Source organism: Corvus hawaiiensis, chromosome 34, assembly GCF_020740725.1.
Source record: "Corvus hawaiiensis isolate bCorHaw1 chromosome 34, bCorHaw1.pri.cur, whole genome shotgun sequence".
NCBI lineage: Eukaryota > Metazoa > Chordata > Aves > Passeriformes > Corvidae > Corvus > Corvus hawaiiensis.
This window is the reverse complement of record NC_063246.1, coordinates 14,637-26,446: the sequence shown is the minus strand read 5'-3', so window position 1 is coordinate 26,446 and position 11,810 is coordinate 14,637. Positions and strand designations below refer to the sequence as shown.

The 11,810-nt window shown below is 67.1% G+C and overlaps 1 protein-coding gene across 1 annotated transcript; it reads left to right on the top strand.

Annotated features, from left to right (window-relative positions):
* The first annotated feature begins 371 nt into the window (after positions 1 to 371).
* Positions 372 to 11,569, top strand: PYGM (glycogen phosphorylase, muscle associated). The gene is given in 21 exon segments (XM_048289960.1): positions 372 to 767; positions 1,802 to 1,903; positions 2,168 to 2,246; positions 2,734 to 2,837; positions 3,084 to 3,215; positions 3,676 to 3,787; positions 4,193 to 4,275; positions 4,752 to 4,895; positions 4,979 to 5,071; positions 5,274 to 5,420; positions 6,352 to 6,515; positions 6,765 to 6,879; positions 7,039 to 7,140; positions 7,390 to 7,537; positions 7,940 to 7,998; positions 8,245 to 8,386; positions 8,923 to 8,927; positions 8,929 to 9,131; positions 9,790 to 9,924; positions 10,141 to 10,207; positions 10,819 to 11,569. Coding segments are annotated over 21 exon segments (2,532 nt in total). The 5' UTR covers positions 372 to 524; the 3' UTR covers positions 10,972 to 11,569.
* Positions 11,570 to 11,810: the final 241 nt, after the last annotated feature.

The following is an 11,810-nucleotide window of genomic DNA, read 5'->3' as shown; positions in this document are numbered from 1 at the left end:
CCCCGCCCCTCAGGGACATTCGGGACCCCCCCCAGTTTTGGGGAGGGGTCTGGGGGGATGCGCGGATCCCGCAGGGGGCGCGGCTCAAGCTCCGCCCCTCATGAATAATTAACGAGAGTGTGGGTGCGGTGCGCCTCGAGCTCCGCCCCTTCATTAATAATTAATGAAGCACCGCGGCCGCACGCCGGTGTTGGGGCGTGGCGTCTTCGAGCTCCGCCCCCCTCATGAATAATAAATCAGCCCCGCTCTCATAGCGGCCGGGGCGCCGCTGCCGCCGCCCCCGGCCCGGAGCCCCCCCCCCCCAAGTCCTGAGGCCCCAAAATCCGGAGTCCTCCGGATCCCCGCGGACCCCCCCAAAGCCGGACCCCCTTCCCCGAGTCGGAGCCCCCCAGGACCCCCCAGCCGAGTGCAGCATCCCCAGAGCCCCCCGAGCTCCGCACCCCTGGGACCCCCCCATCCCCTGATACCCAGAGACTCCTAAAGCCTCCCCCGATTCTCCAGCGACCCCCCCCATCTCTGTCGCCATGTCGCGACCGCTGAGCGACGAGGACCGGCGGCGGCAGATCAGCGTGCGGGGGCTGGCGGGGGCCGAGAACGTGGGGGAGCTGAAGCGCAACTTCAACCGGCACCTGCACTTCACCCTCGTCAAGGATCGCAATGTCGCGACATCGCGCGACTACTACTTCGCGCTGGCGCACACCGTGCGCGACCACCTGGTGGGGCGCTGGCTGCGGACACAGCAGTACTACTACGAGAAAGACCCCAAGGTGGGGGGCTTGGGGGTCCTAGGGGGGGACTGAGAGGGTCTGGGGAGTCCTGAGAGGGTCTGGGAGCTGCACACCTCGCAGTGTCACCAGGAGAAAGACCCCAAGGTGGGGGGTTTGGGGGTCCTGAGGGGGCTTGGGGACCAGGCAGGCAGCGGTGTCACTACGAGGGACCCCAAGGTGGGGAAAAGAGGGGTCCTGGGGGGCTCTGAGGGGTCCTGAGGGGGTCTGGGTACAGCAGTGCTGCAATGAGAAGGACCTCAAAGTGGGGGGGAAAGGGGGACCTGGGGGGTCCTGAGAGGGTCTGGGGGCTGCAGACCCAACAGTTCTATAACAGAGAGACCCCAAAGTGGGGGGAAAGGGGGACCTGGGGGGTCCTGAGAGGGTCTGGGGGCTGCAGACCCAACAGTTCTATAACAGAGAGACCCCAAAGTGGGGGGAAAGGGGGACCTGGGGGCTCCTGAGAGGGTCTGGGGGCTGCAGACCCAGCAGTTCTATAAGAGAGGGACCCCAAAGTGGGGGAAAAGGGGGTCCTGGGGGTTCCTAGAGAGGTCCTGGGCGAGTCCCGGGGGGGCTCCGTACCCAACAGTGCTACTGTGAGAATGACCCCAACGTGGGGGGGTCGCCAGGAGTCTTGGGGGGGGGGAGGGCTGTGGATTTGGGAGCTGCAGGTTTGTGGGGGTCTCAGGTCTGGGAGGGGCGGATTTTGGGAGTGCAGGTTTGGGGATACATTTCGTGGAGGGGGGGTCAGGATTCGGGGTGGGGGGGTCTCCTTCCTTCCCCCCCACCCGGTTAATGCAAGTTTGGGGATACATTTCGGGGAGGGGGGGGTCAGGACTCGGGGTGGGGGGGTCCTTCCTTCCCCCCCACCCGGTTAAATTTATCCTGACCTTTCCCGCTGACCCGGCCGCTGCCATTTAATCCCGACACCAGATAGCAGGGGGGCGGCGGGGCCTTTTGGGGAGGGGGAGGGGGGTATCCTGGGGGCGCGGGGGTGGCCGTGACCCCCCCTGACCCCCCGTGCTTCCCCCTCCCAGCGCATCTATTACCTGTCCCTGGAGTTCTACATGGGGCGCACCTTGACCAACACCATGGTGAATTTGGGGCTCCAGAGCGGCTGCGACGAGGCGCTCTATCAGGTGGGGAGGGGGCGCGGGGGGCTTGGGGGGGGGGTCCGGGGGGGCTGGGGAGGGGCCGTGGACACTGCAGAGGGGCTGCAGTGCCGGGCTGTCCCTGGGGGTGCGGCGGGATTTGGGGGTGGGATTTGGGGGGATGTGGAGGGGAAATGGGGGGAGGGGGCGTACAGAGGGGACGCGAGGGGGGGAATGAGTGGAATGAGGAAGTTTTGGGGTCTGCCCTCAACCCCTCCTCTGTTGTCTGTCCCGTCCCCCCCCCCACCCCAGCTCGGGCTGGACATGGAGGAGCTGCAGGAGATCGAGGAAGACGCGGGGCTGGGCAACGGTGGCCTGGGGCGGCTGGCAGGTGCGGGGGGGTGACACCAGGGGGGTCCCCAAGAGGCTGGAGGGGTCCCCGCGATGTCCGTGGTCCCCACAATGTCGCCGTTGTCCTCCCCTCTCAGTCACATCCCGATCTTTGGGATCTCCCTGATTGTCCCCGGGATGTCCCTGATGCCCACCCCACCCCCTCCCCCCCACGCTCGGTGACACCCCCGGCCCCAGGATGGTCCCAGTCACTGGGATCTCCCCGCGATGCTCCTGTGCCCCCCCCCCCCCCCATGTCCCCGTGGTGTCCCCAATGCCCCCGGTGCCCCCTCCCCTGACTTCCTCTGTCCCCTCAGGACTCCGTGGCCACGCTGGGACTCTCGGGACCCTCCCGGTGTCCCCTCCCCGATGTCCCTTGTCCCTCAATGACCCTCCCCGTGTCCCTCCTGAATGCCCCTGACCCCCCGATGTCCCCCGTGTCCCCTCGGTGTCCCCCGTGACCCCCCCGGTGTCCCCTGTGTCCCCAGCCTGTTTCCTGGACTCCATGGCCACCCTGGGACTCGCCGCCTACGGTTACGGGATCCGCTACGAGTTCGGGATCTTCAACCAGCGAATCGCGGGGGGGTGGCAGGTGCGGGGGGGTCCCCGGGGGGCGACAGATGTCGTAGGGGGGTCCTGAGGGGGCTGGGGGGACCCCAGGGGTCATCAAGTCCCCGCGGGTCCCTGCGGGGGTTTTGGGGCGCTCTCCCCGTGGAGGAGAACAATGACTGGGGGGGGGGGGGGGAGGGGGCGCGGCGCGGGTTTGGGGGTCCTTGGGGGGTCATGCAGGGAGGATTTCGGGGGGGGGAGGGTCTCAGGTGTTTCGGGGCCCCCGCAGGTGGAAGAAGCCGACGATTGGCTGCGCTACGGAAACCCCTGGGAGAAGGCGAGACCCGAGTACACGATCCCGGTGCACTTCTACGGCCGCGTGGAGCACGGGCCGGGCGGGGCGCGGTGGCTGGACACGCAGGTGAGGGGGCGGGGGGGGGCACAGGGGGGAGCACAGGTGGGGCACAGGGAGGGCACAGGGGTCACGGAGCACAGCCCAGGTGGCTGGACACGCAGGTGAGGGGCCGGGGGGGGCACAGGGGTGACACAGGGGGGGCACAGATGGGGCACAGGGGGGGCACAGGTGGCAGTTACGGGTGTGAGAGAGGGCGGGGAGAACGCAGCAGGTGGATGGACACGCAGGTGAGGGGACGGGGGGGGCACGGGGGTGGCACAGGGGGGGCACAGGGGTCACGGAGCACAGCCCAGTGGATGGACACGCAGGTGAGGGGACAGGGGTGGCACAGGGGTGGCACGGGGGTGGCACAGGTGTGGCAGGTGTGTGCGGGGGCGGTGGCTGCACACGCAGGTGAGCGTGCAGGGACAGAGTGGGGGGTGCTGTGAGTGTCGAGGGCCCTTGCACACGCGCGTGTCACACGCAGGTGGTGCTGGCCGTACCCTATGACACCCCTGTCCCCGGCTACCGCAACAACACCGTCAACACCCTGCGCCTCTGGTCAGCCCGGGCCCCCAACGACTTCAACCTCAAGGACTGTGAGTGCCCTCAACCCCCCCCACCCCCCCAAATCCACCCCCCCCCCCCGGCACCCCAAATCCCCTCCCTGGGGATGCTCCCCACCCCTCAGACCCCCCAAATCCCCCCTTGATCCTCCCCAGCCCCGCCTTGTCCCCTCCCCGCCACCCTTTGCCCACCCCGCATCCCCAAATTCTCCTCTTAGGGCGGTGATGCCCCCCCCGACCCCCCCAGCTCCACCCAGGAACCCCCCCCCCCGCACCCCCAAACATTGTCCAGACTCCCGAATGTCCCTCAAAGGAACGCGCCCCCAAACCCCCCCCCCCTTGCTCCCCAACAAACTCCTCGTCCCTAAGCTCCCCCCGGGGCCTCCCCACCCTCGGGGTCCCCCCCGGACCCCCCCTGAGTCCCGCTGTCCCCCCCAGTCAATGTCGGGGGGTACGTCCAGGCCGTGCTGGACCGAAACCTGGCCGAGAACATCTCCCGTGTGCTGTACCCCAACGATAACGTGAGAACTGGGGGGGCTTGGGGGGCCCGGAGGGGGGGCCTGGGGGGCCCGCGTGGGGCCTGGGGGCGCTGGGACCCCCGGGGAAGCAGGGGGACCCCAAATCTGGCCGAGAACATCTCCCCCGTGCTGTACCCCGGTGATAATGGGGGGGTCTGGGAGTGTCTGAGGGGGTCCTGGGGGGCCTGCGAGGGGCCAGAGACCTCGGGGAGGAGGGGAGGGCATCCCAAAACCTGGTAGAGAAAATAAAAAATACCCCCAAAAAAACCCCGTGTGTGTGGGGGAGGTGTCCTGGGCGTCCCTATGGGGGCGTCTTACGAGGTGGAACCCCAGTTTTTGGAGGGGAAGGGGTTTGGGGAGGCACTTTTGGGGTCTCACGGGGGGGTACCCCCAACTTTTCGAGGGCAAGGAGCTGCGGCTGAAGCAGGAGGGGTTTGGGGGGATTCTTTTGAGGTCTCACGGGGGGGGGGGTACTCCAGTTTTTCGAGGGCAAGGAGCTGCGGCTGAAGCAGGAATATTTCGTGGTGGCGGCCACGCTCCACGACATCATCCGGCGCTTCAAATCCGCCAAATTCGGCTGCCGCGACCCCGTGCGAACGTCCTTCGGCAGCTTCCCCGACAAGGTGAACCCCGAAACTCCCCACGGCGACACCCCCAAAGCCCCGCTCTGACCCCCCCTGACCCCCACCCGCCGTGTCCCCCTCAGGTCGCGATCCAGCTGAACGACACCCACCCCTCTCTGGCCATCCCGGAGCTGATGCGGATCCTGGTGGACGAGGAGCGGATGGGATGGGATGAGGTGGGGGTGGGGGGGCACATCAAGACCCTCCCACACCGCGATGGGGGGGCCCCCAAAACCCGCGGCTCGCGCGTTCTGTGTTCCCCCCACCCCACCCCGCCCGGTGTGCAACGAGGGTGGGGGCGGCTCTGCCGGTTATGGGGGGGGCCGTGGGTCAATGTGGGTCACTCCGGGGGTGTCCCCACGTGTGTCCCCCCCCCAGGCCTGGGACATCACGGTGCGCACCTGCGCCTACACGAACCACACGGTGCTGCCCGAGGCGCTGGAGCGCTGGCCCGTGCCCCTGCTCGAGTCGCTGCTGCCGCGGCACCTGCAGCTCATCTACGAGATCAACCAGCGCTTCCTGGACGTGCGTTTTGGGGCCGGGGGGGTCGCGAGGGGCAGAGACCCCCGGGGGTCTTGGGGGCAACAACGAGCTCGGGCACGCAGGAGTTTGAAGGGGGAACACGCGGGGGGCGGGTGGGGCTCAGATCGCTGCGTGGTTTGGGGGCGGGGAGCCCCCCCCAGGCACGTGGGTGTCCCTCGGGGGGCAATGGGGGGCAGAGGGGGGGTCCAGGGAGGGGGCACGGGGGGTAGAATGAACCCTCCACCCCTTTTCCTCCCCCTCCTGTGCGTGACTTTTGGGAGGGAGGGGGTCACTCTGCTGTCCTTGGGGGTGGCATTGGGGGTCTCTGGGGGTCCGGTGTCCCTGGGGATGGCATTGGGGGGTCTCTGGGGGTCCGGTGTCCCTGGGGGTGGCATTGGGGGGTCTCTGGGGGTCCGGTGTCCCTGGGGTGGCATTGGGGGGTCTCTGGGGGGCCGGTGTTCCTGGGGACGGCACTGGGGGTCTCTGGGGGTCCGGTGTCCCTGGGGGTGGCATTGGGGCATCTCTGGGGGTTCGGTGTCCCTGGGGATGGCATTGGGGGGTCTCTGGGGGTTCGATGTCCCTGGGGGTGGCATTGGGGCATCTCTGGGGGTCCGGTGTCCCTGGGGGTGGCTCTGGGGGGGTCTCTGGGGGTCCGGTGTCCTTGGGGGTGGCATTGGGGCATCTCTGGGGGTCCGGTGTCCTTGGGGGTGGCACTGGGGAGGTCTCTGGGGGTCCGGTGTCCCTGGGGGTGGCACTGGGTGGTCTCTGGGGGTTCGGTGTCCCTGGGGGTGGCTCTGGGGAGGTCTCTGGGGGTCCGGTGTCCCTGGGGACGGCACTGGGGGGGTCTCTGGGGGTTCGATGTCCCTGCGGGTGGCACTGGGGGGTCTCTGGGGGCCCGGTGTCCCCCCCAGCCCGCCGTGCCCCCCTCCCCCAGCGCGTGTACGCCTCGTTCCCCGGGGACCACGAGCGGCTGCGCCGGATGTCGCTGGTGGAGGAGGGCGCGGTCAAGCGCATCAACATGGCGCACCTGTGCATCGTGGGCGCCCACGCGGTCAACGGCGTGGCCGCAATCCACTCCCAGATCCTCAAGGACAGCGTGTACGAACCCCCCACCCCCCGATCTCCCCAAATCCCCCCGCACTCCCCACGTATCCCGCTGTGCCACCACCGATGGTGGCACCTTCCTCTGCTCCCGGATCCTTGAGGACAGCCCGTGTAGGGTCACCCCCAAATCCCCCTCGGCTCCCCCAGACCTCAAATTCCCCCTGGTCCCATCTGGCCCCCAAACCCCCGCCCCCGCAGCCCCCTCATGACCCCGCCCCCATCCCTGGGTGTCCCCCCTACCAGGTTCAAGGATTTCTATGACCTGGAGCCCCACAAGTTCCAGAACAAAACCAACGGGATCACCCCGAGGCGGTGGCTGGTGATGTGCAACCCCGGCCTGGCCGAGGTCATCGCACAGGTGAGCTCACCTGGACACACCTGGACTCACTTGGACACACCTGGGCTCACCTGGGGCTCACCTGGGCTCACCTGGGAGACACGTGGACACACCTGGGCTCACTCGGGACTCACCTGGGCTCACCTGGGCTCACCTAGGCTCCCTCCCTCCCTCTTCCAGCGCATCGGGGAGGATTTCGTGTCTGACCTGGACCAGCTGCGGCGGCTCCAGGACTTCGTGGACGACGAGAGCTTCATCCGGGACGTGGCCAAGGTCAAGCAGGTACGGGGGGCTGGGGGGGCCCAGAGGGGTTGAGGGGTCGCGGGGGGGGCTGGGGGGGTCCACGGAGGGTTCCCAAGGGCTGCCCGGGGTGGGGGAGGGGGTGTCTCAGCAACCCCTTCCCCATCCCAGGTGAACACGGTGACGCTCGGGGCACACCTGGACCAGATGTGATGTGGGGAGGGGTTCAGGGGGTGCCATGGGGGTCCCGGGCGCGCCCCCACCCCCTGTTTTTTCCCCCCCAAATCGCAGGAGAACAAGTTGAAGTTCGCGGCATACCTGGAGAAGGTGTCAGGCGTGCGCGTGAACCCGGCCTCGCTCTTCGACGTGCAGGTGAAGCGGATCCACGAGTACAAGCGGCAGCTGCTGAACTGCCTGCACATCATCACCCTCTACAACCGTGAGTGGGGGTCCCCAAAACCCCCCCGGGACCCCTCCCCACCTGGGGAGACTCCCCAGAGCCCCCCAAAACTCCCTGAGAAAGCAGCCCCCGGGACCCCCCCCCCAAATTCCTCCACATCATCGCCCTCTACAACCGTGAGTGGGGGTCCCCAGAGAGCCCCAAATCCCCCTGGGACCCCCCCAAAACTGCCCGCGGGACCCCCCAGAACCCCTTAGACCTCCCCTGCCCCAGCTGCATCTCCAATGTCACCCCCTAAAACCACGAATCCCACCCCAAAAATGGGGGACACCCCCCGAGACCCCCAGATCCCCCCCCCTTCCCTGATTTCGGGGGGGTCTCTCCTGATTCCTGCCCCCCCTTTCCCCCCCCCATATTTTGGGGTCCCCTCCCCGATTTCAGGGATCAAGAAGGACCCCGGGAAACCCTTCGTGCCCCGAACCATTATGATCGGGGGCAAGGTGAGGGGGGTCTGGGGGTTTGGGGGTTTTTATTTGGGGAGGGGGTCAGGGAGGTTTTGGGGGTTCCTGGGGGAGGGGGGCTCGGGGTGGGAATTTGAGGGGCTCCTGAGGGGGCTCCATTTGGGTTTGGGGTGGGGGGTTCCTGGTGGGTTTGAGAGGTCTCGAGGGGTGGGCAAGGGGGGTCCCTGAGGGTTTTTGGGGTCTCTGAGTGTTTTGGGGTGCCCCCCAATCCCCGCCCCCCCCCAGGCCGCCCCCGGGTACCACATGGCGAAGATGATCATCCGGCTGGTGACGGCCATCGGGGACGTGGTCAACCAGGACCCGGCCGTGGGCGACCGGCTGCGGGTGCTGTTCCTGGAGAACTACCGGGTGTCGCTGGCCGAGAAGGGTGGGGGACCCCAAAAACCCAGCCCCGAACCCCAAAAACATCCCTGAACCCAAACCAAACCCCCTCCCCCGACCCATCCCCCCTGCGCGTTCTGTTCCTGGAGAACCTCCGGGTGTCACTGGCCAAAAATCTGCCCCAAAACCACCCTGGGCAACCCCAAGTACAGACCTGGGCATGCCAAGGATGCCCTGTTACCCTGCTCCGGCCCTGGGCACCCCGATATCCCCCCGATATCCCCCCGATATCACCCCAATATCACCAAATACATCCCGATATCACCTGGTATCCCCCCAATACACCCCGATATTCCCCCGATATCCCCCCGATATCCCCCCGATATCACCCCAATATCACCCAATACACCCCAATATCACCTGATATCACCCCAATACACCCCGATATCCCCCCAATACACCCCAATATCCCAAATATTCCCCCGATATCCCCCCAATATCACCCAATACACCCCGATATCCCCTGATATAGCCCCAATACTACCCGATATCCCCCCGATATGGCCCGATATCGCCCCGCAGTGATCCCCGGCCGCGGACCTGTCGGAGCAGATCTCCACGGCGGGCACGGAGGCGTCGGGCACGGGGAACATGAAGTTCATGCTCAACGGGGCATTGACCATCGGCACCATGGACGGGGCCAACGTGGAGATGGCCGAGGAGGCGGGCGAGGAGAACCTCTTCATCTTCGGCATGAGGGTGCCCGACGTCGAGGCGCTCGACAGGAAGGGGTGCGGGTCCCGGGGGCACCGCCCCACTGCGCCCCCAGAGTGACCACGGCACCCACTGACCACCCCACGGCACCCACTGACCCCCCCATGGTGACCCGGGTCCTGCTGACCACCCCATGGCACCTCCGTGGTGACCCAGGACCCCCACGGCACCCACTGACCACCCCATGGCACCTGCTGACCACCCCACGGCATCTCTGTGGTGACCCAGGACCCCCACGGCACCCACTGACCACCCCATGGCACCTCTGTGGTGACCCAGGACCCCCACAGCACCCACTGACCACCCCATGGCACCCGCTGACCACCCCATGGCACCCACTGACCACCCCATGGCACCCCGGGACCCCCTGAGCCCTGCTCTGGTCACTCAGGACCCCCAGGACACGCAGAGACCCCCATGGGCACAAAGTTGAGGAGATGGGGGAGGGTCCCGAGAGTTGGGGGGACCCCCTGACCCCCCCCCAACCCCCCTGTACCCCCCTAACTCCCCCCACCCCGTGCCCACCTGCCCAGGAATTCTCCAACCTCCTGCCCGAGCTCTGCCAGGCGGCAGGGACGGGCTCAGCCCCCCAAAAACGCCCCCAAACCTCCCAAAAACGCCCCCAAAATCTCCCCAAATCCTCCCAGGACCCCCCAACCCTCCCTGCCCCCCCAGGTACCGGGCACAGGAGTACTACGACCGCCTGCCCGAGCTCCGCCAGGCCGTGGACCAGCTCAGCTCCGGCTTCTTCAGCCCCCGCCAGCCCGACCTGTTCCGCGACATCGTCAACATGCTCATGAACCACGACAGGTCGCGACAGGCGCCCTGCGCGGCGGGGGAGTCTCGATAGAGGGGGTCCAGCGGGGAGGGGGCAGCGGGTTTGGGGTCTGCCGGGAGGGGGGTGCGGGTGGCAGGGGATGGAGGGGTGGGGGTTGATGTGAGATGTCGGGGTTCATATCGCGATTGGGGAGGGGTCCCGGCCACCTGGACCACCCCCCGTGACCCCTCCCATTTCTTCCCCCCCAGGTTTAAGGTGTTCGCGGATTATGAGGCGTACGTGAAGTGCCAGGAGAAAGTCAGCGCCCTCTACAAGGTGGCGACCCCTCCCCAAAAAGGGACCCCCCCCAAAGAAACACCCCACAAAGCGATACCCCCTAAAAGAGACCCCTTAAGAGACCCCAAAAAGGGGCCCCCTAAGGGAGCCTCACAAAGAGACTCTCCCCCAAACTGACACCCCCAAAAAGAGACCCCCTTAGAGACACCCCAAAAGGAACCCTCCTCAAAATGATGCCCCCAAAACGGGATCCCCCAAAGGAGCCCCCCAAAAGGGACCCCCGAAGTGACGCACCCGACGGGACCCTCCCCATAACCCCGGCGAGGTTTCGGGGGGTCCCCAAAACCCCGGGGAGGGGGGACAGGGGATTTTTTGAGGGTGTCGCTAAACCCAAGGGAGCTGCCGGGGGGTCCCCAAGCCCCCCCTGAGAAGGAAAGGGGGGAGCACCGAGTGGCTCGGAGGGGTCCCCAATTGTCCGGGGGGGGAAGGGGGGACAGGCGGGGGGGACCCCAAAACCCCACAGGGACACACGGGTGGGGGGGGGAGGGGGGGACACAGCGGGCTGGGAGAAGCCAGGCGGGGGTGGGAGGGTTCCGGGGGGTGCATTTGGGGGTCCCCCCCGCCCTGATGACCCCCCCTGGACACCCCAGAACCCTCGGGAGTGGACGCGGACCGTGATCCGGAACGTGGCGGCCGCCGGGAAGTTCTCGAGTGACCGGACCATCGCTCAGTACGCGCGGGAGATTTGGGGCTGCGAGCCCAGCCGGCAGCGCATCCCCGCCCCCGACGACCCCCGGGAATAACGGGGACCCCCCCTCCGAACCCGGGAACCCCCTCGGAACCCCCCCTGGAACTCCCCTGTACAGGGTACGGCTGAATCCCCCCACCCAAAATCTCCCAAATTCCCCCCAGAACGCAGCCGGCAGCGAATCCCCGCACCCGGAGACCCCCGGGAGTAGTGGGGGACCCCCCCGAGAACCCTCTGGAAATCCCCCCGGGACCCCCCGAACGCATAACCCACCCCCCCTCGGGATACCCCCCGTGTGTCTTCAGCCCCCCCAAATTCCCCCCAAATCCCACTGTAGTAATTTGGGGGAGGGTCCCCAACTGTCCCAGGACCCCCCAACACGTGCCTTGCCCTGCGCCCCCCCAAATCTCTCCCCGGGGGGGGTCAGGGGCATCCCCGAGTTTTGGGGCAGTTTTGGGGCTCATTTGGTTGTTTTTCCATTTTATTTGGGGTGGGGGTCTCCCCTCCCCCCCCATCCCCCCGCTGCGGGAGCTGGGTGGGGACTCTGGGCCTTAATGGGAGAACTGGGGCGGAAATGGGGGCGTCCCCCCCTAAAAAAATAAAGAAAATAAAGGAATTCAAGAAAATAAAGGAGAATTTCAAAATGACACAAATTCGCTGATTATCGTCGGGGATTATTTGGGGTCTCGGGGGGATTTGGGGTTCCGGGGGGGGGGGGGGGGTTGGAGGGTTGAGGAGGGATCTGGGGGGTCGCGGTGGTCCTGGGTAGGGGGGAACCGGGGGGCTCCAGGGGGTCTGGGGGCGGTTTTGGGGCCGCGCCCCCTCCCCCGGGCGTTGCCGCCGCCGCCTTTCTGTTGAACCACAAACCACTTCCCTCCCCCCGCCCCACTCAGG